General features: G+C 41.9%; 1 protein-coding gene across 6 annotated transcripts in view; it reads right to left on the reverse strand.

Annotated features, from left to right (window-relative positions):
- Positions 1–27,499, reverse strand: part of SYNE2 (spectrin repeat containing nuclear envelope protein 2) — a 582,128-nt gene that overhangs the window by 467,485 nt on the left and 87,144 nt on the right. For all 6 annotated transcript variants that reach the window (XM_073609718.1, XM_073609721.1, XM_073609720.1 and 3 more), the window contains exons 3-11: positions 16,225–16,286; positions 14,667–14,762; positions 10,950–11,027; positions 10,744–10,836; positions 10,425–10,597; positions 6,872–7,068; positions 5,545–5,645; positions 2,405–2,506; positions 121–249 (exon numbers count right to left, since the gene is read on the reverse strand). In XM_073609718.1, coding sequence (XP_073465819.1) covers positions 121–249; positions 2,405–2,506; positions 5,545–5,645; positions 6,872–7,068; positions 10,425–10,597; positions 10,744–10,836; positions 10,950–11,027; positions 14,667–14,762; positions 16,225–16,286 — 1,031 coding nt within the window. The remainder of the gene's footprint in view (positions 1–120; positions 250–2,404; positions 2,507–5,544; positions 5,646–6,871; positions 7,069–10,424; positions 10,598–10,743; positions 10,837–10,949; positions 11,028–14,666; positions 14,763–16,224; positions 16,287–27,499) is intronic.

Here is a 27,499-nt window from a genome sequence, read left to right on the forward strand (position 1 = left end):
TGCAGAATGGGAAGGGAGGACGTATCAGAAGAACTCAACGTGCTGCACACATCCCGTGTATGATGATGTTTTTTGGGCATTTGAAGCACGTCCAGTGTCCAGAACTAGTTTGGGGCTCACCTGGAAAGTTATATTTTCAAGTGACTGCTTTATAAGTCGTTGCTCCTCGGGTTGTAGAGTTTCCACAGCCAAGTCAGACATGTAAATTCTCTTCTGTTCATTAAACTTCCTCATGAATAGCAGGATCTCCTAATACATTTTGAATATTAAAAAGAAAAAAAAATTAAATATTTTTTTTCTCATTGCATTTTTAGGATTTATTCACATGGTAACAGACTTTTCACTTCACTGCAGCAATTTGCCTGTTTCTGTTTTTAACATACTGGGAGAAGTCATTCCACTAACTTTAATCATACCTAAACTCAAAACAAAAATGTAATAAAGTGTAGCTTACTAATCATTAGAAATAGAGACTGCATTCGTTTTCCTTTTTAGCCTTTTTTTTCCAACTAGTGATCTGTCCAATTAAAAAAAAAAAATTGTCTTAGGGTGGCTACACTCATTCCTCTACTCCATTTATGGATGCACAACCTTGGCACCCTTGACAGCAACATTTTCATTCTTCATGTTCTGGAGAGTTAGATGGACTAGTAGATTTAAATGGACTAAGTGACTAACCCCATCTACTTAACAGCTTCTCAAAACAATCAAGGCAGCCTGTGAATAATGGTCACAGTTGCTTGTGCGCTCAACTGAACTGTTATACCATGAAATTGCTGGTGTCATAACCGATCACATGAGCTTCACCATGGCACTTGCAGATCAAACAGAGGCAAATATTGCAGTTTTCTTGGCTGTAGAGGACAGGTGCGTTCAGCTTTAAAGTGGAACTAAACTCCAGCTAACACTGGAGTGTGTGGGTACAGAAACAGTTTTCTTTTGGGATAAAGGTTTTACATAAACGAAAAAAAAGCTGCTCATTGTGGGCACCCTGTCAATGTTAACATGTTTTTTCTCAATCCACGAATTGTCACTTTTGCAGAAAAGCTTGGAATGTTAAAGGGTTCGTTCACCTTTACAAAAAAAAACTGCCTATGCAGGTAAGGGGTGTCTGTAGATAAAAACAAATAGTTCAGCTCTGACTGAAGTTGAATAATGCCCTTGCGATCAATGTAGGCTATTTATGTACCTCCTGAAGCCTGACTGAAATACTCTGAGATGAGGTATAAGCCGCAAAGATTTACACACTTAAAGTAAGGGAGGTACCATCATCCTAACATTGATAGGCAAAAGGGAGGGCTTAGGGGCATCCCTCATATGCCCACCAAAAGAAACTGAATAGACTATCTTGGTACCCAAGGATTACAAACATGTTTTTATAAAAAATTTAAACCAAAGTTAAAATAAATCAAGACATGTGGAATACTCAGAGAACATTGCTTAGTGGGGTCTAGTTGTTACTCTCACCTCCACCATCACAGAAGTGAGCTCTTTCTCTGATTCAAACCCCCTCACATGTTTTCTCTCCTCTGAAACGCTGAGCTCAATGTTTGAGAGCTCACTCCTGTGATGGTGGAGGTGAGCAGTAATGACTAGGCCTCACTTAGCAACGTCCTGGGAGTATTCCAGTCAGACTCCAGAAGTATGTAAATATCCTACACACATAGCAAAGGCAATATTCAATTTTAGTCAAAGCTGCACTGTTTGGTTTTATCTACAAAGGCACCTTGTCTGCATAGGCAGTTTTTTTTTGGTAAGAATGAACTAACCCTTCAAAGGATGTTGAAAATAACAGGTTTTGGTCAGATCATCAGATATAAAATAAAGTGGAAGAAAAAAAAAACTTAAATAAAACTAATGCAGCCACTGCATCTAAAGACTAATAAGCTTAAACATATTACATTTTTGTTTTGTCTGCTATAACATTAACTTGTATGATAAATCCCATAGCTGTAATATAGTATATAATAAAATATAGTAGTAGTATATAATAAAATAGTAGTAGTATATAATAAAGTTAAAAAATACAGTAATAGTATATGGTAGTATATAATAAAATACTGGGAAAAGCAGTAAGCTAATTACACAAGTAGAAAAAAAAAATATTGAGCCATATCCCCCATATGAATAGTGTACAGAACTCCATCAGTGTTTACCAAGATAAGCAAAAAACTAAATTATTATTTTTTTGTTCTTTTAGAAAGTAATCACTAAAATCAAAATAAAGCCTGAAATTGAAAGACATATTTTAATAAAACAAAATTGCTTTCATACCAGCTACATCAGTTAAATTAATAAATACAAAAAAAGTTTATCCTTTAAAGTGCTGCTCAACAGATTTGTGTGGTCTACTGTAAGATTTACAAGAGGGAGCCTTTCAGTGCACAGACAGACATATATGTACCTGGTACTTTTTTGTGTATGTTTCATCTTTCATTTCAGAAAACAATTTTTTTAAGGTTTGTTCCTCCAAGTTCAACCATTCCATGGCTTTCCCGACTCGATCCTAGAAGCAAAAGATGCATAAAAAAATGTTAGATAAGTGCTATACACTAAAAAAACATTCTAGTAGCGGTCATGAAAGTTTGACCACAGGGTGGTGCTATTCCACACCTGCCCAAATTATTTCATGGCTTATCAAAACAGCAGACATCCAAGATAAAGTTCTTATTGTGCAAGGTTATACTTTTTCTATACACAGGACATTCCTTATGAAAAAACTTTTTTTTTTTTTTTTTTTACTCGGAGAGGATACCCAATGAGAGTGGCCGCTATACATTGGATCTTTATGAGCTACGATCCATAATGTTTCAGCTTTTTGTATTTTGCCATCACTTGTTTATTGGATCCTACACTATTATTATTATACAGGATTTATATAGCGCCAACAGTTTACGTAGCGCTTTACAACTTGAGGGTAGACAGTACAAATACAATACACTTTGATACAGTAGGAATCAGAGGGCCCTGCTCCTTAGAGCTTACAATCTAAGAGTATTAATAAGCTGGTCTTCCTCATAGTTGTGTATTTCCATTTTACTCAGGGAAGATATGTAGCAGTTGCATATACTGTGCTAGATGTTGTTTTGATTACCCTCTTGTACTTGTTATGCCATAGATTATCTGGCTTTTTAATTTATACCTACTTTCTTTGAAAACGAATAAAAACTATTGAAACAGAAAAACCTCTCTTAAAAAAAAAAAATTCTATTATAAGACTGGATATCACACTGAGAATCCTTGCTCCCTTGAATCACCAGACTGGCAAAACCAGCCGCTTAGTAAGACCCCTTTCACACTGGGGCGTTTTTCAGGCGCTTTAGCGTTATTAAAAGCACCTGTAAAGCGCCTGAAAGAAGCCTCATCTGCAATCCCAATGTGAAAGCCCGAGGCCTTTCACACTGTCAGCACCCGAAAAACGCTGGTAAATCGCCTCTTGAGACCCCTTTCACACTGGGGTGTTTTTCAGGCGTTTTTCGGGCGCTGGCCGTGTGAAAGGGCTCGGGCCATCGGCGCACCCAGCCCGGTGGCAAAAACACGAAACGATGCAAAAAAGCTGCTTGCAGGACTTTTTTTTTTTTTTTTTACGCCCTGCCAGCGCAGCTCCCCAGTGTGAAAGCACTCGGGCTCTCACATTGGGATTGCAGATGAGGCTTCTTTCAGGCGCTTTACAGGCGCTTTTTTTAAAAGCTAAAGCACCTGAAAAACGCCCCAGTGTGAAAGGGGTCTCAGTGTGAAAGCACTCGGGCTTCCACATTGGGACTGCAGATGAGGCTTCTTTCAGGGGCTTTACAGGCGCTTTTTTTAAAGCTAAAGCACCTGAAAAACGCCTGAAAAACACCCCAGTGTGAAAGGGGTCTTAGTTTGCATGTAACACGCATAGAAAGCGAATAATTTGTTTCCCTCACGTTAAACAAAATTTTTTGTCGTATGGCCTTAAAAAAAATTTCCGCAAGAAAAAAAAGATATAGAAGTGTGACGGCAAAAAAAAAGACCAAGTAGTCTATCAAGTTCCTTTTTATGTTTTTAAATTCCCTTAAGGGTGAGTTCACCTTTATATCACCTTTGCAAAAAAAAAAAAAATACCCATGCATTCCAGCTCCTCTAGAATATGAAAATGCAGCTTTCAAAAAAGATCTTTCATTTCCAGGGTATACTTGTAGGCCTTGCGTGGCCTCCCCACAGCCTGTTCGCAAAACTCCTAAGGTGGGCGACCCTCTCTGAATTGCCTAAATATCAGGACAGGCGAGCTGTAGGACATGCGGCCCCATCAGCACAGAAAAAGAGCTCCAGCTCATTCAAAACATGTGCAGGACAGTGCACTGTACATGCTTGCCTGCTCGAAGGTGCGTTAATGGGACCATGCGTCCAACTACCATTCCGGCTGGAAGAGAGGATCACCCACTGTAGTGGACAGGCTGGTGAGAGGTTTGTCTTAGAAATGAAGCATCTTATTAGTCTGCTTTTTAATGTACCGCATAGTTTTTTTTTTTGGAAAGGTGATGTAAAAGGTGTACCTCTTTAACATTTCGATTTTACTTATTTAGTGCTTTTTTTTTTTGATAGACCAAGCACAGTTTTTTAGCCAGATTTTAGCCTCCTGTAAATTTTCTGTGTAGTAGCATTTGGAAAGGGTTAGGATTATGAGTCAAACAGGCTCTGTTACATAACGGCAAGGAACATACAAGCAGGATGAGAGAGAAAAAGATAAGCTCATCAGTCTGTTGCTTCTCCTTCACTGTCCAATCACAGGCTGGGGGCAGGAGGTGACCTAGCTGTGTTGCCTAACTGCACTAGAGAAAAGTTAGGTCACCTGGCTGACTGCGCTGCACTGTCTGGTCAGTGTAAATTAGAATACTAAGCTGCAGCTGAAGATTTGTCCATCTGCCTTGGTAAGTGTGGATGGAGGAATATGTTAGACTTACTTTGTACTTTATTCAGTGTGCAAGCTGAATGAAAGAAATCTATGGGTGTATGGCTAGTAAGGATGAGCTCCGGTGTGTTCGCACACCCCACGTGCAGAGCCCTCTGAGATGTCGGCACTGGGGAGCGCTAATCACAGGCACTGAGACATTTCCCAATCTCTGCAGCCGCGCATCGGGACAATGTCTCAGTGCCTGTGATTAGCGCAGTGCCGACTTCCTGGCGGGCTCTGCACGTGGGGTGTGCGAACACGCCGGAGCTCATCCTTAATAGCTAGCATTAAGTACCCAAATGTTCAAGTACAGACTACTTTAAAAACAGACAAGTATAGTTACTAAATGAAAGCCGACACCTGATTGGGCGTTTTTGCACTTTTAACAAAAACGTATGCACAAAAGCTTCAATTCACAAAGATAACACCAGGATAAGGATCTTTACTTGATGACAGTTATTTTCAGCTGTGTCTAATAAGACGCTAAAATTTACAGTTATATGGCTGAAAATAAAAATGCTTACCCTTATATAAAGCTTCATGAATTAAGTCTTATGTATATTAATAAAATAATTTGAAACATAAAACAATGGTAGTTTGTTGGCTATAGTTACAGACAGATGACATACTGTTGTGCTCCCTGTAAGATCTGCTCTGTTCTTCGAGTACTGTAAGAACTGGGCCACATAGGTCATGATGGACTTTTCATCAGGATTCGAAACATTTACATCTGTAAAACAATAAGAACTCATCAAACGGGCTGTGTGAACATTCAGTATGCCCTGGGGGCGAGAGGCCATAGGTTGAAGGCAGTGTTCATTTGGGCATCACATTTCGATTTAGCCATAGTCTTTTGACCGAAATACCATTTTTGTTTTAGTCGTATTTTAGACATCTGAATCATTTTAGTTTTAGCTGTATTTTAGTCGACTAAAATCTCCAGTACATTTTAGTCAACTAAGATCTTCGTGACATTTTAGTCTACTGAAATCTAATGGGTTTAGGTAAATTGTAATGCATTATTTAGGCATTTCCAAACTCATTATATGCTCCTGGAGTAAAAATCGACATGCAGTGGGGATGGGGAAGTAAATGGGAGTAAGGGATTGCACAGGGCAGAGAACTTGTCTGGGGAGGCTGGTATTTTACACATATGTATATATGAAAGGTAGGCACTGCCCTATACACCAAAACCACTAAAATCAATCCAAAAACTAATATACAAAACAGATGCTAAATACGTGACATATGTAAATATAGAAGATCCATAAATGCAATAGTATATTGGCAATCGCCGTGCTACTCAGAGTCTGAAAAGTGCCCAAATCTGCTAATAAAAAGAATTATCTATTTGAATTATATTAATCAGTTTTTGTATTGTTTTTTGGTGTATGGGGCAGTGCCTACCTTTCATATCTCAATAGTTTCATAGTGTTTCCTTTTCACTTCAAGGGGCAGCAGCCTTGATTAATCAGAGTGGTTTATTGGTTTTTGGGGTGGCTCCCTTTATATTTATTGTATTATGGTATTTTACACAGTGCTAAGCACTGCTACCTTGCTGGGAAGGGAAACACTCACCATGTGGTTTGCAGGGCATTGTTCCAGAACTCCCAGGGAGACAGAGGGAGTCTGCGTCTCTTAGCCAATACAGCTTATCAGGGGGCTGGGGCTTTGACAGACAGTGGAGCTCCAAAGAAAATGGAAGTTCGGGACAGGTGGGTAAACGTCCCTCCCTCACATTTTCGTTCATTGACGAAAATTGGAATTGATTTTCGTTATAGTTTTCATCAATTGATTCAATTTGAACTTTATTGTCATCACTAAAAACAGCTGACAAAAGTTATGATGAAAATATTTTCATCTATAAAATTAACACTGGTTGAAGGGCGTTTGTTCAACTTTTCATTTTTTTCTGAAATGTTTTCTTGCCTTTTTAAATGTCCAGGCTTTATTTACCTTCTGGTTCAAGGAGTCTTGGAATTTTTAACTCTTCTTCTGCAATTCTGAAGGCCTCTCGCAGTTTCTCCTCGTTAGATTTGACCTGAAATTTCTCCATATCAATCAGGTCTGGTCTCAAGGAGTGAATGATTGCTAGGAAGGCCTGCCCATTTTTCCAGCTGGATTTAAAATCTTTCACATTGACAGATCCCACCCTGAAATAGAGGAGGATTAGAATATGTATTAAAAGGAGATCAGTAATATGAATTAATAATGAAGATAGATCGATAGATCGATAGATAGATAGATAGATCAGGCTATGGTGGTTTGATCTCTCCACTGAAGTCCTTGATAAACCTGAGATGCCTGATGGGTGATTCAATACTTTCACCCATTCAAAATGTAAATATATTTGGGTGGACTGAGGGAACCACTCTTTAAAACCTAGCTCGGGGTAATTAAAAAAAATTAGCCCGTACAATGGGGCTGTGTCTGCATTGCTAGGGTTAATTGCTCATTTTGATCTGGGGGGAAAAAAAGGATTTACTTAACCAATTCTTCATCCCTCCCCATAGCTAGACAAGTCCCCACACTCCAGGGTTCTGACATCAAGACCAAAAGCAGGGTCCATAGCCCAGCATTGGACAGGATGACTTTGAGGGACATTCCACTGCCAAGAGTGTGAGGGGGCATCTGCCAGAGGAGCAGAGTATTCGGTAAGTAAAACTGACAAAATGAGCTATTGACTCCTGCAGGGTGGGCACAGCCCCACTGCAAGGAATCATTTTTATTTGCCCCAGAGTTGGGCTTTAACACCTTTTTCACACAGGTGCAGCTTTGAAATTGGCTACTTCAGCGCAATTTCGAAGCCGCACATCAGTGTGATTCGCACTGTCAATTTCATTGAGACTTTTAACAGATGAAGTCTATACACGTCACATTGAAATCGGTAAAAAGAAGTGCAGGAACCTTTTTCATAATCGCTGACTCGTGGTTATATGAAAGGTTCCATTGCCGGCGATGGGGTGCAACTTGTCATAGGATTTGGAACTGTCAAATGGCATGACAAGTCACACCGTTGTGAACAGGAGCTAAAAGGTGTTAAAATTAAACCAAACTCCAGTTAAAGGTTCTTACTTTAGTTCTGGCAGAGTGGGGAAGAGTTCCGCAAGAAATGTGGAAAATGTATTCAATAGAAAAGCAAGCTTCAGAAAAACACCCATTCGGATATTGGTAACAGTGAGAACCTGTCAGGTTTTTTTTACCTCTGTTTACCCAATGAGGTGATTTTCCCCCCCACCCCCCTACAACCACCTGCTCCAGTGTCACCTCCCCTCTCGCTTTCTGTGCCCTCCACAAATAACCGACACAGGAAATGTGGGAAATCTACTCAATGCAGAAGCAAATGGCAAAAAACACCTTTTAAGTATAATAGGAAAAGTAAGAACCTGCCAGGTTTTCACCTCAGTGAAACTTTCATGGGGACAGGGTGTCAAGAGGACAGGAAGTGGAGGGTAAATCTCTCTAAGGCTCCATTTAAACTTGCATGACTCCAAAGTTACACGACTTTGGAGTGCAACTTTGACGCAACTTTGGATGGGTGTGATTTGGATACAGCTTTGGCTTTCACTAATAATAAATGGACAACTGTTGCGCTGTATAACATTTAGGTACGACTTTCATGCAACCTTTGAAGTCTATGGCTCTCAAGTTGCATGAAGACCAAAGTAGTGCATGAACTTCTTTGAAGTTGTTTTGACTTTAAATTGCACATATATGGATGGTTATCATTCGAAAACATGGGGTAAGACTTGTCATACGACTTTGATGTCCAAAGTTGTATAACAAGTCACACAAGTGTAAATGGAGCCTAAAGCAACCTATCAAAAGCTGAATAAGTTTTATCTGGAATCCAGCACTATAACAGCAATGTAGTCATGTACTTACAACGTTAATAGTCATTTCCTAAAATAACACCTTCAAGCAACAAGTAAAATCAACTAGCGACCTGCCAAAGCTATCTGGAATAAGCTCAAAGGTTATCTCCATTTACCTTTGCTGCTGTTATAGCTTCATGTACCCGAGTTCTATCTCACATGTATAAAGAATACAATGTGCTGAAAATTATAAGTTGGACGATGGTCACACTTTACAGTAGGGGTCAGCAACCTGTAGATCATGATCTACCAGTAGATCATGGACAGGTGACGGGTAGATCGTGGTCTGAGCTTGCTGACCCGCTATTCCAGAGCATCAGAGCGCAATGTAGAGGGACTACTTGTTAGAGCTGTAGTAGGAAGAAAGAGCCACATAAGCCGGTGCCTCCTCTGTAGTGCTGGCTCTTGTGCGGAGTGATACCAACTGCACTCCATCTCAGGAGCCGATATGTTACCTCCTCACCACCTGATTTAAACCCGTGACTGCAACATTGTAGTATGGCAATTAGAGGATTAAATCGGGTGTGAGGAGGCGACACTGTGCTCGGTGATCTTTGACTTCTCCCATGGTGTTCAGGTAGATCTACACCTCTAAGGTTGCCTACCCCTGCTTTACAGGCTATTGAATATGAATTAATAATAATAATAAAAATAAATGTATACTATTAGCAAGCGATTAAACAATGCTTCTTACATATAGGAAGCAGAAACACCAGAGAATTTCTATTATCTATGACAAACACAATTCCAGCCTTTGCTGGTTGGAGCACCAAAGAATAGCAGCCTTGGGGGAGCGGCTGCACGGAGTGGTGGGAACCCTGCAATAGCAAGGGATAGGGTGAGTAAAACTGCTTTTTATTGGCACCAAAGACTAAAAAAGGGTTTAATCTATGTAGTGCGATGGGGAAGCCCCCCTACTTTCCTGTATTTTTCCTGCAGTTCAGCAAGTGTATGTCTGGTTAAAACACATTTTCTAGGTGCACGTGGTTTTACTGGACACTTTATACCTGTTCCGGTAAATGTGGTGCTATCATGGCGAATGGCGACTGTAAAAAATCACCCCCCCATTTTTTTTTTTTTTTATTATTTTGCTGCCTCGGTTTCTTACTCTTCTGCTCCTCTGTTCGGAAGTTTTATATCTCCATGCTGTTAACAGTGTTTAAAGGTCATACTGGATGAGAGCTATGTCATTACGTAGCCTAATTTCATATGTGTTGCCTACGGCTGGGGTGCAAGTTCCTCTTAGACCTCTGTATAATTTGTATTGTTGTTGTTACAACAATATAAATTATATGCCCTGCCTATTTCACAATTGCAATGACACTGTGATGGCATGGTGATGGTGCCCCCACATGTCTGTTTGAGAATGCTTTAAAGACTAAAAAAAAAAAAAAAAAAAAAAAGTCAGTGAGCCGATGAGGAGAGAGGGGGTGGGTCCAGCTGTGGCTACGTGTCTAAATGGACACACACCCTCATGTGTGTTTTTTCGCAGTGCTTTACAATCCTACATTAGCTATTTTGACTGATTCTTAGGTACATACTTATTCAAAGCAATAGAAACTATAAAGACAATGTAATGAATGTGATGAACATACAAGCCATAGAGAACACTTTTGTTAATATTCCACACATACCGTGCACACTGCTCCTGAGCCCAGTGTAACAGAACTTTCTGTGCGGATATCTTCCATCTAGATCTGGCACTCCGTTTTGGAGATGGGCTTGCAGTAGGTGAAACTTCTTTCTTAGTGTCACACTTAACCGGTTGCAGGTCATCAGGAGCTAAAATGCTTGCCAGGCCTTCAATCTATTATATTGTCGCAAAAAAATAAATACAAAAAGGGTCACAATCTAAGACAAAAAAAAATATTTAATGGAAACAAACATTTTAATGAAGACGCAAGAGCATGTTAACCATTGTTGAAATGTAACTCCGGTTTTACAACCACTTACATGAAAATGTAAAATGATTTGCCAAATGAGGCCAAGCACAATAGAGGGTTTCCCACTAATGATGTCCTCAACATGAATATTTATGAGCTTGATCTACAATGAAAATATGCAATGATTAGTCCAGGGTGAATTTTTAAATGAGGAAAGTAAAAAAAAAATGTATTAATGAATTAATTGTTTTGGCCTAAACAAGGGGGATTACTCACTGATCGCTTTCCTAAAAAGGTCAAAGCTGATTCGATATTACTTCTTGACTGGAAGAAGTTTTTGCCTTTTTCACGGGGCTGTTGAAAAACAAAAATAAAGCTATTCATCAGAAATCTTCAAGCTCAATTGAAACTTTGCATCTTTTAATTTCTTTATAGCCCTGAACCCCAATATGTTAGAACGTGTGAACAACCTTTGCTCAGACATGACCTAAAAAAAAAAAAAAATGTAACTGCTGCTTTCTGCCTCATACTGCAGTGCTCTATGTTCGCATAGCTGAGTAACAGCCACACCCACCATCACCAGTGTCCTTACTACAGAGGAGGAGAGGGTGGTATGTTTACTCATTTCTGCAGGTGTTGATAACAATCTATGCCAAAAAAAGCTGTCAGCTAGTAATTTCCTTTCACCGATATCACAATATTTGCCCTGTAAATGCATGCAACTTCTGTTATCCCCAAAAAGGCCATCCTATTCTTGATCAGACATCATGGTCTAGATCTACTTCCTGGACTAAGAGGCTGGACCATGGATGACACAATCATTTACACCCTGCAATCCAGGTGTCTGCACAGTAGTATCCATGTTGTGAATACATTTTTTCTCACAGGTCACTCCCCTACTGCTGCCTTTTGACTTACACAGTTGCACTTAAAGTGAATACCGGGGGGAAGAGCAGAGGAAATGCTTCTTCCTGGCTGCAGCAGACTCATCACAATATTCTCCCACTCTGATGTTCTTAGTCAATGCAAAGCCACGTGCCTGGAACCAAAGGACTGCTTTTTTTTAATAAAGGTGCAGCTTCCTTGTTAGATTAATCTGTTTCTGTATAGTCTTGTGTAGACGTGTGCAGAAGGGAATTTTTTTTTTTTTTTTTTTTTTAGATAGATTTGTTATGGTGTCAATTTTGTTTCATTGATTCATTTTGGAATTTGTTTAGTTTTGTTTAATTTTGTCTAGTTTATAAATTTTCTAACGAATTTCACATTTTCGGATTGACTTGGAATTCGGATCACTCCAAAAATGATCGACAGGCAATGAAAAATTCAGAAAAAAAACTTATATCCGTATACGGATTTTAAGCGGGAACCCCACGCCCAAAATTTAAAAGAAAGAAAAAACGGCATGGGATCCCCCCCAAAATCCATACCAGACTCTTATCCAAGCATGCAGCCCAGCAGGCCAGGAAAAAGGGGGGGTGAGCGAGTGCGTTCCCCCCCCCCCCCCCCGAAACCATACCAGGCCACGTGCCCTCAACCAGTGGGGTGTTTTCGGGCAGGGGGGAGGAGCTCTTCCCCCCACCCCAAAGCACCTTGTCCAAATGTTGCTGGGGGGGGGACCCCACGCTGTTTTTTCTTCTGAATCTTCCATTGCCGGCATTCGTTTACATTTCAACTGTCAGCAGGGATGCCTGCTGACAGCTGATGAGGTAGCGGCTGTTAAGGACGTGCCAGCCTTCTTCCTGGCCCGCTCCTTAACCAGCTATTCTTCATACAGAATTAGAATTGGTTGATTATTTTTCGACTGATACAAATTTGTATCGTCCCCAAAATTTGGAATTAAAAAAAAAAAAAAAAAAAAACGAATATATGAAACGAAATACTATTTCATTCGGAGATTCGGATACATCTGAGTCTCCAAATTACCAAAAGATTGCCTGAATTTATATTCCGAGTGAAACTAATTGCATGTGTCTAATATTGTGACATGTGAAGAATGTACTCAGTTAGGTAGGCCTATTCAGATACTAATAGGTCCATTTTAAAGCAGTATTAAACCTAAAAGCAAACATTATATTGCAGCTCACTAATTATTAGATGTAATGGCTGCATTTGTTTCCCATTTTAGGCTTTCTTCCTTCTATTTTCATTGTGATCCAGCCAGTAAGTTAGTTGTTTGTTTGATTTTTTCAAAAGAAGCTCTCCAGCAGAATGCATCAGTTTACAGAGATATGACAAACTATTTAAAACTTGCTGCTGTGCTTACAGTGATCTGCTTTTTATTACGTAAAACCTTTATCCCAAAAGGAAAAAACTGTTGTTGGAACTGATTATAAAGTATTAGCTGGAGTTTGGCCTCAACTTGTTTGGGTTTTTAAATCTGCTAGTGCATCTTACACTCCTCTCCACCCAGACTGACAATACTGCTGTCTGCTGTGCCCCTTATGCTCACAGTGGAGGCACTCTAATACAGGAAGTGTGTTACTGGCCAGATCACCAGGTGAAAAGAGAGAGAATAAAGCCTAAAAAGAAAATTGATGTGTCCACCACAACTAATGATTGGTAAGGTGCACAATATTACCTTTTTAAGTTTGGGTTTAATACAGCTTTAAGGTGTCCATAGGCATTAAATCTCTCTCAATAGACTTTTTTTTTTGGATAGTTTCAATTATTTGATGCCCATGAGGCACACATACCGTATATACTCGAGTATAAGTCGAGTTTTTCAGCACTTTTTTTGTGCTGAAAGTGCCCCCCCTCGACTTATACTCGAGTCAAGCACTTTTCTGCAGCAAAAAATGTCATTTTCCGAACCGACTTTGGGGCCCTGTATCTCAGGGCCACTTTGTGCTAGGAACCCCAAATTTGGTGTGCAAACCCAGTGGAACTGGTTCCACAACATATCCAAGCTGGGGTTCCTAGCGCTAAGTGGCCCTGAGATATAGGGCCCCAAAATCGGTTTGGAAAATGTCATTCTCTGCTGCAGAAAAGTGCTTGACATTTTCTGAACCGACTTTGGGGCCACTAGATGCTAGGAACCCCAAATTTGGTATGCAAACCCAGTGGAACTGGTACCATAACATATCCAAAGCTGGGGTTCTTCTAGGACCAAGTGGCCCCGAGATAGGGGCCCCAAAGCCGGTTCGGAAAATGTCATTCTCTGCTGCAGAGAAGTGCTTGACATTTTCTGAACCGATTTTTGGGGCCCTGTATCTCGGGGACACTTGGTGCTAGAAACCCCAGCTTTGGATATTTTATGGTGCTAGTTCCACTGAGTTTGCACACCAAATTTGGGGTTCCTAGCACTAAGTGGCCCCGAGATACGGGGCCCCAAAGTCGGTCAACTGTGTCCATCTGCAGCAATGTCATTTCAGGGCCATTTGAGTTTAGAGACCCCAAATTTTGGCTGCAGCTAGGGGGCATCTAGGAACCCTTAACTACCAAGTTTGAAGTTCGGGGGACCTATGGCTGCAAATGGGCACAGTGAGGCTGCAAATGGGCATTGCTGACCCTTACAGTAGCTGTGAATTTCTCACCCTCGTCTAATACTCGGGTCACTAATTTTTTCCCATTTTTTTGTGGTAAATTAGGGCCTCGACTTATACTCGGAACGACTTATACTCGAGTATATATGGTAACTACCACCAGCTGAGACTCATCAGGTGTATTGAAACTGGTTAGGCCAGAAAACCTTGTTAAATCACCATCACCAGGCACTTGAGGTGGATATAGCAACCAATCCGATCATGCCATCACCCTGAGCTATCTATGGCTACCCCAATTGTCTAAATGAAGGACTGCACAAAGCAATATGACTTGCCTAATATCAACCATTCAACTTGAAGCCTGCAATGGAAAAATGACATGCGCAAAATAACATTTTGAATCTGATTGGTTGCAAAGAGGCAACACAGACTGACTGAAGCAATGCATCCTTCGAACATTTTTATAATGCTATTCATTTTTAAGTTCATTATTCAGAAAATAAGGGATTACCAAGACTTCACCGGACAGAACTTCAAGTAAGTCCAATAGAATGTGTCCATTTCTGATATCAGCATACAGATCTGTTACAGCGGATTGCTGCTGATGCTGAAAAACAAGGTATTAATGTTTAAATGGTAATCTCCAGGCAGAAAATAACCAAAATCATGACAGCAGTGCCATTGGTGAATAATCTTGCAAGAAAAGTTCTAAAGAATATAACTTTTAAAATCCTTGTTATAATCTTCAGACTTTCATTTACAACCCAAGAATAAAAAAAGTGTCTCTGTGTGCAAGGCCTAAGAGTCAAATTTTCACCAAACACATGCCCCACTGCCCCTAGTCATTCTGTATCCCACTGGATTGATGGGGGCATAAGTACAGACCATGAATAGGGTGAGTGTCATGTCTGAGTGGTAGGCACAGGAATGAAGCAGCACCAAAGAAGACCTTGGAGGTGGGGATAAAGGTAAGTATTTGGCCACATTGCAAGATTGGGGAGTATCTTAAAGTGGTTGCAAAGCCTTTATATTTTTTACCCTAATGCATTCCCTGCATTAGGGGGAAAACTGTCCCAGTGTGTTAGGACCTGGGTCTGAACCTGTGACCTCTGCTGGGTCTGGCAATGTCTCTTCTTGCTGAGCCACTTGGGATGCTTGATAGCTCCATGGACAATTCCTTGAATAATCCTGCCTTGAACCTTGTTTCTCTTGAACACTTTCCTCCTTCCATGAACTTCCTATTTAAGCCATGCCCTCGCACTTCTGGTTTGCCAGATCAATATCTCGCACTGGGCCCTCCTACTGCTGGCCATATCCCCACTACCACTTGTTATCAATCTTTGGCTTGTTTCTTAACTATGCTTCTGCTTGATCCCAACCTGCAACCACTTGTTACTGACCTTTGGCTTGTTTACTGACTACACTTCTGTTTGATCCCTACCTGCTATATCTGCTACTGGACCGTGGCTTGCTCACCTCCTGGTAGAGTGATCTGGAGGAGCACAACCTAACACGAACATGCAGCAAAACCCATCTCCACCATTAGGAGATCTGGTGAACACTGGTTAGTGCTTAGATCCCACACCTGAGGTGAGCCTGTGTCATCAACCAAGGTGACATGCTTGTATACCTAGTCTGCTGGTCAGTGGGAGCCTCTCTACTGCTATAGCTACTGATCTCTGAGGCATACCCCTGACAGTGACACAGTGTTTGTATCATCCACTACCCACAACCCCCTATACTTACCAGAGACCGATCTTGATCCATCACTGTGCCCGTCTACAACAGCTCACAGCTATGGCTCCTGCTGCTGTCAATAAAATTCTGTGAGCAGGGGGGGGGGAGGGGGGGGGCTGAGCAGCGCTGTGTGTTTCGATAGATGCACACTGCGACACCTGTGGAGCCCACAGGTGTTGCACATAGCAAGCAGCAGAGAGAGAAGAAGGAGTGGAAAGCACTGGCGGGGGGCCAAAGAAGAGGTTCGCCACTGTCTATTAAACTAAGCTATGCATGTGGATATTTATTTGAAAACCTTAGAATTTCATATACTGACCGATATAAATTGTTACCTTTAATAACTGTGAATTAATCCAGTTTGAGAAGGTTCTTTTCTGTGTGCCTTCCTGTTCAGCTGTAAAACAGGGGTAAACAAAAAATTAGAAGAAGGAGACAGTTATTTGGAAATCATCATTTTTCTGTAGACCCTCTAAATAAAAACTTGCACTCAGTTTTTATTGACACGCCTGTTTACATATCTAAATAATAAATGAATAAAACGGTGGGTGATCATATGCCAATTACTTAAGGCCATATCATACCAGAATATTTGTAGCAGTTACAAATCTCTCAAATAATTTTCTCTTGCTATTCACAGCTAGCTTGAATTCTCGTCTATGGTGCTACATATTGCCAATATTATTTGTTTCACCATTATTAAACTGTCAGGTGCACTTCAGAGAACCTGAAATGTGTACAAGTAATGCAAAATAGGACACGGAAAGCACACCATACCTTCTGTTTATTATAACAGGTCACTTCCACCTGCCAGATCACCACCCCCAGAAACAACAACTGTTGGCATGGAGAGGATTGGCATGCCCCTTCCACATCTCACAAGGCAATATTCCATGCTTAAGTGTATGTTGGGCAAAATTTGAAAAAAAAACGAACATCTCTCCATTTTTTTTTTTTAATAATCACATTTTATTAAGTGTTTTGTATTTACACAAGTTCTACTCACAGCACATAGATAGCGTATTCCCATATACCTTTGTATTTTTATTGTTAATACTTAGCTCAAATCCATATGGTTAGGTATTTTTTACCTATTCTTCCATAATGTAGCACTCTTGCCTAGCAGTAAAAAGGGTCGCTGGTTCAAATCCCAACCACAACACTACCTGCCTGCAGTCTGCATGTTCTCCCTGTGCCTGTGTGGGTTTCTTCCGGGTACTCCGGTTTCCTCCCACACTCCAAAGACATGCTGGCAGGTTAATTAGCTTCTGTCTAAATTGGTCCTAGTATATAAATGTGAGTTAGGGATCTTAGATTGTAAGCTCCTTTAGGGTGGGGAATGATGTGAATGCAGAATGTATATGTAAAGCGCTGCGTAAATTGATGGCACTATATAAGTACCATAAATAAAATAAAAAATAAAGTAAATAATAATGACTACTTTGTGCCATCAAGTGATCCTCCTGGGCAGATATCTGCCTGATAGAGAAGAAAAAGAAAAGAAGAGAACAGAGAAGGAAAGGAAAAAAAGAAAAACAAAAAAAAAAAAACACACACACACACACACACACACACACACACACACAAACATGCACAAAACATGGACAGACCAACACAAACCTCTGGGAAGCACCCTCTTGACCATCAAGCTAATCTCCCAAACCAAATCCGAGTCTCACTCATATACATTTACTTTTTCAAAGATAAGATCTCAGCATGTCTGAACTCAAGAATTCAATCCAGGGTGACCACAATTCCATAAACTTATAATGGCGCTCCTGTATGCTTGCCACTATTTCCTCCATTCTCTTTAATTGATTGAGTTCAGTAACCCACTCCTTAATAGTGGGAGAGACTCTTGTTCTTCAGTGTCTGGGTATGATTATTCGCACAGCAGAGATTAGATAAGGGAGCAATCCTTTCATGACCTCTCTCATAGAGCCCGATTATTTAGATAAGGCCATTTCTGGAGATTTCTCATAAGATATGCTAGTGACAGAGGAGAGATTTGAAATATCTCTCCAGTTCATGCACATTTACCTTTGTTTTAGCGGTTTAAAAAAGCTGCAGGTACAGAAAATAAAAAGCGTTTGATTTGCCAACAATCTAGTCTGTTACTACCTTCTTACACAAGAAGCTATTTGAGCCATCTCAGAGGAGATCTAATGGACAAAATTTGTCTGACTTAGGCAACCACATAGGGCCTCTTCAGGGATTCAGTGGCGGTTGCTGCGCTCTCGTTGAGAGCAGTAGGGATCAGTCTGCTTGCTTGAGTTATCTTCTGTGGGGTTTTTCCCTTTTTTTCTTCACTGTCTATCCCCAGGGACTGAGTAACAATATGACATATGATTTTATTATGGCTGGAGACTATGCTAGACCCATATGTATCATTTATCCACTCCTGAAGAAACAAATGCAGTTCATGGAACGCGTGGAGAGAAAACACTCTAGGCTGAAAACATTCTGAATGTTAATATACTCATAAATTAGGTTATATAACACAATATCTTTAACCACCAATTATCAGTTGTATGTGATTTTATTATGCAACTGCAAATTTATGCTGTACAATTTAAAATGATGACATTTGGTTTGATTTAGTAGACAATGGTACTTAAAGAGTCCCAATCAATACTACGTCTTTCTAAACTCTACTACCTTATAAATTAATGAAAAATGTGATAGCGCTGCCAAATTGAATCTAAGATGTATAACACAAAATTGGTAAACTGATAAACATTAAAGTGCAAGTGCCACAAAACATATGAAATATCAGATAATGAAAAAACTGATGTGCATTAAAGCACAAATGCCGATAATCAAGAAAATGTGCCAATGTGGCCATCCGATGAATATAAAATGATTATATAAATAGAGTCCACTAAAAATAGGATTTTTTAAAACAGCTTACCTGTAAAATCCTTTTCTTTCGAAGGACATCACGGGACACAGAGCCACAGTAATTACTGATGGGTTATATAGGTATCACTGGTGATTGGACACTGGCACACCCTATCAGGAAGTTCAACCCCCTATATAATCCCTCCCCCTTGCAGGGATACCTCAGTTTTGTAGCCAAGCAATATAGTGTATTAGAAGAGGGGCGGGACCTCTGTGTCCCGTGATGTCCTTCGAAAGAAAAGGATTTTACAGGTAAGCTGTTTTAAAAAATCCTATTTTCTTTCTCGAACATCACGGGACACAGAGCCACAGTAATTACTGATGGGATGTCCCAGAGCAATGCTACCTGAGGGGGGGGAACCACGACCAAGTAGGGTGCAACCAGACCTGAGGACCCTGTACCGTTGCCTGCAGCACACTACGCCCAAAGGCGATATCCTCATGCCTTCTCACATCCACCTGATAGAATCTGGTGAATGTATGAACTGAAGACCAGGTTGCGGCCTTGCAGATTTGAGCCATAGAGGCCCGGTGATGCACTGCCCAAGAAGCACCAATAGCCCTTGTGGAATGTGCCTTGATCTGAAACGGAGGAATCTTCTGTTTCAAACCGTAAGCTTGAATGATCAACTGTCGAATCCATTTAGCAATGGTAGCTTTTGACGCTGCCTGTCCTCTATTGGGACCCTCTGGCAGCACAAACAAAACATCCGTCTTGCGGATCTGAGCAGTTGTCCCTAGATAGGCCTTAACTGCTCTTACTACATCCAACGAATGTAGAGATCTCTCTTCCGGAGAACAGGGATCTGGAAAAAAGGAAGGCAGAACAATGTCTTGGTTTAAATGAAAATCTGAAACCACCTTCGGTAAAAAACTAGGATGAGGGCGTAGTACCACTCTATCCTTGTGTATAATCAAATAAGGCTCCTTACAGAAAAGAGCTGCTAATTCTGATACTCTTCTAGCAGAAGGCCACCAGAAAAATTTACTTCCTTGTCAACAAGACCAAAGGAATCTGACTTATTGGTTCAAAAGGCTGTCTTTGTAACACAGCCAGGACCAAGTTCAAGTCCCAGGGGTTTAGGGGCGCTTTAACCGGAGGATTAAGACGCATCACCCCCTGCATAAAATTTCGGACCAAAGAATGCGAAGCAAGTGGCCGCTGAAATAATACTGCTAAAGCAGAGACCTGGCCCTTGATGGTACTCAAGGCCAGCTTCATCTCTAATCCTAATTGTAGAAAATCAAGAATTCTACCTATGACATATTTCCTGGGATGCCAACCTCTGGATTCACACCAGGATACATAAGCTTTCCAGACTCTATGATAAATCATCCTGGAAGCTGGCTTCCTTGCATTAATCAAGGTAGATATGACAGGACCTGAGAGCCCACGACTCTTCAGAACGTGGGTCTCAATAGCCAAACCGTCAAATTTAGCGTTTGTAAGGCAGGATGGAACACTGGACCTTGAGATAACAGGTCTGGGCGTACCGGTAGGGTCAACGGGGAACCCACCGTCATCCTTACTATTTCTGCATACCAAGTCGTTCTGGGCCAAGCGGGCCACCAGAAGTACCGACTTCCTTTCCTGCCTGATCCTGCGAAGGAGTCGTGGTAATAGCAGAATAGGCGGGAATGTATAAATCAGTGAGAACCGATGCCACGGAATCACCAACGCATCCGTCCCGCATGCAAGAGGATCTTTTGTCCTTGCCACAAATCTGTCTATCTTTGTGTAGAATTGGGATGCAAAGAGATATACATCTAGAACCCCCCATCTTTGGCATATGGCCCAAAAGACGTCGGGATGCAGAGACCATTCCCCTGGAAGTAACTGCTGGCGGCTTAGATAGTCCGCCTGCCAATTCTCTATTCCCGGGATGAAAACTGCCGATATGCATGGCACATGCATCTCTGCCCAGACTAAGATCTGGTTCACCTCCTTTTGAGCAGCTCGGCTCTGGGTGCCTCCCTGATGATTGATATAAGCCACTGCTGTGGCATTGTCGGACTGGATCCTGACCGGACAACCCTGTAGCCTGATAGTCCAGGCTTTTAGAGCTAAATGTATCGCCCGGATCTCCAGAATGTTGATGGGTAAGGTCCTCTCTGTCTTGGACCATATCCCTTGGACCGCAGCCTGTTCCAGAACTGCTCCCCAACCTGGCAGACTGGCATCTGTTGTTACCACCGTCCAGGTAACCGGTAGAAAGGATTTCCCCTTCTGCAGGTTCTCGGGTATGAGTCACCAATTGAGGCTCTGACGCACCGCATGCGACAGGCGCATCGGAAAGTCTAATGCCTGAACCTTCTTGTTCCAGGTCAACAGAATACTGTGTTGCAGAATTCTTGAGTGAAACTGAGCATAGGGAACTGCTTCGAATGAAGACACCATCTTCCCTAGTAGCCTCATACAAAGGCGGACTGAGGGACCCTTCTTGGTCCTTACTGTCAGAATCAGCTCGCTCAAAGCAGTGATCTTTGCCTGGGGTAGAAATATTTTCTCCTGGCTTGTATCTATAATCAGACCTAAATACTCCAGTCTTCTTACTGGTTTTAGGAAAGACTTTTCTAAGTTGAGGATCCAACCCAGGTGTTCTAGATACCTGACTGTGGTCCTCAAGTTTCCATGCAAAGAGGCTACCGACCGGTCTATCAAGAGCAGGTCGTCTAGGTATGCTATGACAGCTATACCCTGAGCCCTTAATCTGGTCAGAGGAGGAGCCAAGATTTTTGTGAACACTCGAGATGCAGTGGCTATCCTGAAAGGCAGAGCCATAAACTGGAAATGGCGCCCTCCTACCTCAAAGCGCAGAAACTTCTGATGAGCAGGAAAAATGGGCACATGCAGATATGCATCTCTGATGTCTATTGATGCCAGAAATTCTCCTCCCTGCAGGGTGGGAACTACTGTTCAAATTGATTCCATGCGGAAGGATTGAATCCTTAGGAATCGGTTTAGATCCCTTAAGTCCAGAATGGGCCTGACATCCCCATTTGGCTTTTGGACCGTAAAAGGGTTGGAATAGAAGCCCAATCCCTGGTCCTTTGCGGGAACTATCATAATGACCTCCTGCGACAAAAGTCGCCCTAACGCTAGAAGGAGCGACTGGTACTTCTCTGGGAACACCTGATCTGAGGAACCGAGGAGAGGGGAATTCCTGAAACTCCAGCTTGTACCCTAAGGTTACCGTGGAGATTACCCATCTGTCCTGGAAGTCCTCCTGCCTGAGCTCTGAGAACTGTCGCAGTCTTCCCCCACTCGAGTGAGCGGGGGCGCCCCCTCATGCAGAGGTCTTAGTGTTTTGCCTAGTAGGCTTCTTTCCCCAGGACCTCTTTTGTCCCTGGGGTTGACTCTTGTCTCTGGACCCCGATGGAGGCGGCCATCGAGACTGCCTGGAGGCTGAAGCCCCCAGCGCTGGGGAAAGAGTCCGTTTGAAAGAGGGACGCTTACTCTTCTTCTTGACAGGTAAGAGAGTGCTTTTCCCACAAGAGATTCTCTTGATATAGTTATCCAAGTCCTCTCCAAATAACCTTGCACCACGAAATGGAAACCCAGCCAGTAGCTTCTTACATGGTGCTTCGGCTGACCAATTTTTCAACCATAGGATTCTACGTATATGCACCAACCCCAGTGAAAGACGGGAGGTTTGCACGATAGAATCTCTAATGGCGTCAACCACAAAGCATAAGGCCGCTGGAAGGTTAGCAAACCCCTGGGCCTGCTGTTCAGGTAATACTTTGATGACCTAGTTAACATGTTCTCTTAAGTATTGACAGACTCCAATCGCTGCTACTGCAGGTTGGGCCACTGATCCTGCTAAGGAGAAAACATCCTTCAATAGGGATTCCATCCTTTTATCTACAGGATCCCTGAGCATCTGAGCATTGTCTACAGGACAAGTCATGCTATTATTTACGGAGGAAATGGCGGCATCAATAACCGGTATTCCCCACATTTTAATAAACTTTTCTTCCATCGGATAAAGTGTTGAAAACTTTCTCGGCGGAAAAAAACGTTTGTCTGGGTGATCCCACTCAGAATAAATGAGCTTTTCAAGTAAATTATGAACAGGAAAAGCATGTGCTGCTTGGAAAGGTTTCAGTGACCCCAAAGCAGAAGAGGATTCTTTAGCAGTTTCAGGTATGGGCAACTTAAATGTGGATCGGACCAATCCAGTGAGGATCTGCACTAAGACTTTCTCCTCTTGGGAAGTCGCAGAGGGTCCCTCTCCACCTGAGTCCTCTGAAGAGGAATCATCCGTCCCATCCCGATCCTCTGAAAGGGATTCATCTCCTTTATCCCAGAGCTCCTCTGTCTGAGGGTCTTGGGGAACAGAGGAAAGCCTTGTGCGTTTTCTTCCACTGAGTGAAGACGTAATCACGGCCATTAATCTTTCCTCTAGACCATTAATGGTTGAGGAAAAAACCTCTTATGTAATATATACAGGGGCTGAAGTGCCAGAAGTAGGTGTAGCCCCTGACCCCGATGGCTCTCCCTGGCTAGCCGTCCCTGGCCCATCTTTTAGGGGGGGGGAGGATGCTGCCGACAGGGGGCCCTCAGAACCTGAACGAGATCCCCTAGTGTCTCTGGTTCCTGGGATGCTTGAACCTCTTCTACCCATAGTGCAAAGCAACAAGGTGTGAGGTATACAAATGAACACTGCCCGCTGAGCGATGTAGTCTGGCTAAAAGCCTTGCTACCCAATGCTCAGTCTGGTGTTACTTCAGTAAATGCTGCCTAGGAGAATGCCTGTGTCCCACCTTACATGCGACCGTCAGCTCTGTGTCTCTCAGAAGGCTGTGTGCACCTGTACAGAGTGCCTCTAATAGCCTGCAGCTGGCCTGAGTGGGGAGTCTAAGCACTCAGTGCTCTTGGCAGTCCCCCGGTGGTCACAATAGGCATAGCATGCATTTACCTTAAAGGAGAAAAGCCACTAGAACTCAAAAATTCTGTGGAATCTCCTCTTACCTTATCCAGCCGCAGGGTGCAGTTTACACAGACCCAATCTTCACCTCTCACGGTGGGCTCCGTTTGAAAAAACCGTCAGAGACTGGGGCCCCCATCAGTAGGGGGATCCAACAGTTCTGGGACCGTAAAGCACCTCGCCAGAAATTAGGAAGTTTAAAGCCATTTTCTGATCTGCGGGGTCCAGCTCTCTAAAAAGAGAAGCGTTACGGGTAAAACCTCGTTTCTTCGGACACGAGGCCCGGGTACCATTCAATTCGGCCATGAAAAGACACTTTGAATGGATCCGGTTCGCCTGGCTTGCCCCAGTATAGGATATCAGGATATTCCCTTTGGAGCTCAGCACAGGACATCCTTACACGTCCATCACCTAAGACACTGGCGTAAAAACTGAGGTATCCCTGCAAGGGGGAGGGATTATATAGGGGGTTGAACTTCCTGATAGGGTGTGCCAGTGTCCAATCACCAGTGATACCTATATAACCCATCAGTAATTACTGTGGCTCTGTGTCCCGTGATGTTCGAGAAAGAAATTGAAATTAATCCAGCAGTAATTCTTCTTAGTGTATAGTGCACACAAACAGTCTCTAATAAGAAGTCGTGCGCCACCAATAAATATACGGGGTGTCTTCACTTCATAACACGTATCCCATACACCATAGACTGCACTCACATTTATAAGATAAAATCATAGCATATAACATCCAGTAAGTCTCACGTATTCCTTGCAAGAGTTCCCATTGCCAGGCTCCACCCCTACGCGTTACGCCACCATCCACGTGGCTTCATCTGGAGCTGTGAGTGCAATCTATGAAGTTGGGGTTGTGTGGTTTATTCAGCTGTTAACCCAGGTATTACAATTCTGGAAGTGTTTCTTTCTCCTTATGTTACCCTGGAGTTACCTACCTACAGCCAATGCGGAGTCACCCTTAAAGGGAACATGTAAGGAACATGAACAGCAATTATTCTCTCATTTATGCGCATTTTACCCCAGGTGGGTCTAAGATAAAGGTGAGCATGCACTGCACCTGGTGTATGGGACACGTGTTATGAAGTTAAGACACACCGTATATTTATTGGTGGAGCAAGACTTATTATTAGAGACTGTTTGTGTGCACTATACACTAAGAAGATTTACTGCTGGATTAATTTTAGTAGACTCTATATAATTATTAATTTTATATTCATCGGATGGTCACATTGGCACATTTTCTTGATTAATAAAAACAGGTAGGAATCCGCGCTACTGAAAAAAAGGAAATAATATTAGAAGAGGAAAGCAGTCAGCACTATTTGTTGTGAAGCAAATATAAAAATATAAAAAAGTCCACATGCTGCGCTAATAAAAAGCAACAGTCTTTGAAGTATTAAAAGAGGAAAAGATGATAATCCCTTCACCAGTAGCCTCTGATGATGTCCACTCGGATGAAACATGTCAGGCTGACTATGAGACACACGCACACTGAATGCCGCAGCGGTTTTGTTTTTATGGTGATCTTTCTTATTGACTGTACATGTAAGTTGCTACAATAAATCTTTTCACAAGTGAGACGGGCTTCACTATATGCTGCTTTATTTCCATTCGCTGATGATATCCCCTTGATTGGGTGAAACACCCACTGACTGCTGGAGGTTTACAGCTTTGTTGCTGCCTGGGACAAGTGAATGGATGCAAGCTTTGTGGTGTATTTTAACCATTTACTTACTGGTGATTGACGAGTTCAGATGTGATCCCTTGGGAATTTATTAATCAATGCCTATCACTTGCTGATATCTGGTAAGCAGGTTTGATTCTCACGTGGTGTGGTGTGCTGTCCTATACACACTGAAAGCTGGTGAGGGGATCATCATCTTTTCCTCTTTTAATACTTCAAAGACTGTTGCTCTTTATTAGAGCTGCATGTGGACTTTTTACATTTTCTTTATTAATTGGCACTTGCACTTTAATGCACATAATTTTTTTCATTATATATGGGATATTTCATGTGTTTTGTGGCACTTGCACTTTAATGTTTATCAGTTTACCAATTTTGTGTTATACATCTTGGATTCAATTTGACAACGCTATCACATTTTTCATAAATTTATTGGTTTTTCATGTGGGTACACACAAGTGATAGCAGCAGCTACTTTTTTCACTGTATCTACTAGGTGGCAACACACAACTATGTTTTCTTTCCTTCTACCAACTTGCTGTTTGGGCTGCCAACACAATACATTTCCTCTGCTGAAATCTCAAGCAGCGTGGTCGGCCCTGCCTGCTGCACTACAGAATTTTGCCCATCTCTGCGCCCTTTGGTCCCTCTCCACATGCACACATTGAATTCTTTCCCTGCAAAACATTGCTACTACAGTAAATTCCAGGAGCCTGTCCGCCCATTGTGTGTAGAGAAAGAGCTCTTGGGAGATGTAGTTCTAGGGGCATGCCTATACCAGTAGGAACTGCACTACCTGCAGCTTCTCCAGCAACATTTTCACAAGCCTGGTGATGATGTACAGAGAAAAATAAGTTGTTTCTTACTATGCTAAGATGAGATCTTGAAAAGGGTGATGGAGAATTTGGGAAATTTGTATAATGCCTTGACACTTTAAAGTGTAGGTATAGACATGATGAGTGCCTGTCTAAAGCTGGCCATACATGGGTCATTTTGTTTTTCATCCAACCATCCGGCTGAACAAAAAAAAAAAACTGACCTGATTCCCCTATCCATACGCAATCTGGTTGGGGGAATGCTCCCCGCTGTATCATTGTATTCTGACAGCAGGGAGACTTCCCGTCGTCAGAATATATAGATCAGCGCTACAGGCTATAGCCTGCAGCACTGAACATGCGAGAATATACCTACAGGGCGATTGAACAGAAGTCTTCTGTTCAAATACAATGGCAACAATCCGATAGAAATTCAACAGGTCCCAGTTGAACCAGATTAATTTCCATGTATGGCCAGCTTAAGCCTCTGTAAATGCTGGCTTTCAGAAAAATGCATTAGAACTACAAAAAAGGGATATAAAAAAAAAAAAAAAAAAAAAAAAAAGCACTAATAAAGCAGCCACCGCCTTAAAAGAAGCCATACTTACACTATACGAATCTCTAAAGAATTTAACACAGAAGCTAAATACAATGATGCGTGATCTTACAAAAATACTAGCTATGACACTTTGAATATTTAAAGTATCCCAGGTGACTACTCCCATGGGGAATAGAAAGCATTCTCCTTACACCCCTTTGTGGCACAATCTGCGAGAATTATTTCTGTGTACAGACGGCTCAATTTGGGCTGAGATATGGAGTGAAATAGGTCTCACATCTATACTATACAGGCACTTTTAAATCCCTCCTAGATTTACAGAGGGACTATAACCTCCCGAATATGGCATACTTCAGATATTTACAGTTATGCGACACTGCAGAGGGTCAGTTTGGTCTATCTAATGTGGCATTACAGGTCTCTGAGCTGGATAAACTACTTTTTCAACCAGACCATTCTAAGGTTATCTCTACATACCACTGTCGCTCCTCCACTCCAAAACCAAATGACTCATGTTTAACTGAATCTCACTGTAGGAGAGATATGCCTGAACTAATTGAGCATGTGGGTAAGTGCAATGTGATGCAGTGGGCAGAAAACACACCAAGTCCAGGTGCAATAACAAGAGTATATTATAACCAAAGTCCAGCTATACACACAGGCCTGGTGGGAAGGCAACCCTACCAGGAATATTTACAAGTTGTACAG

This window comes from Aquarana catesbeiana, linkage group LG13 (assembly GCF_042186555.1).
Source record: "Aquarana catesbeiana isolate 2022-GZ linkage group LG13, ASM4218655v1, whole genome shotgun sequence".
NCBI classification, from domain to species: domain Eukaryota; kingdom Metazoa; phylum Chordata; class Amphibia; order Anura; family Ranidae; genus Aquarana; species Aquarana catesbeiana.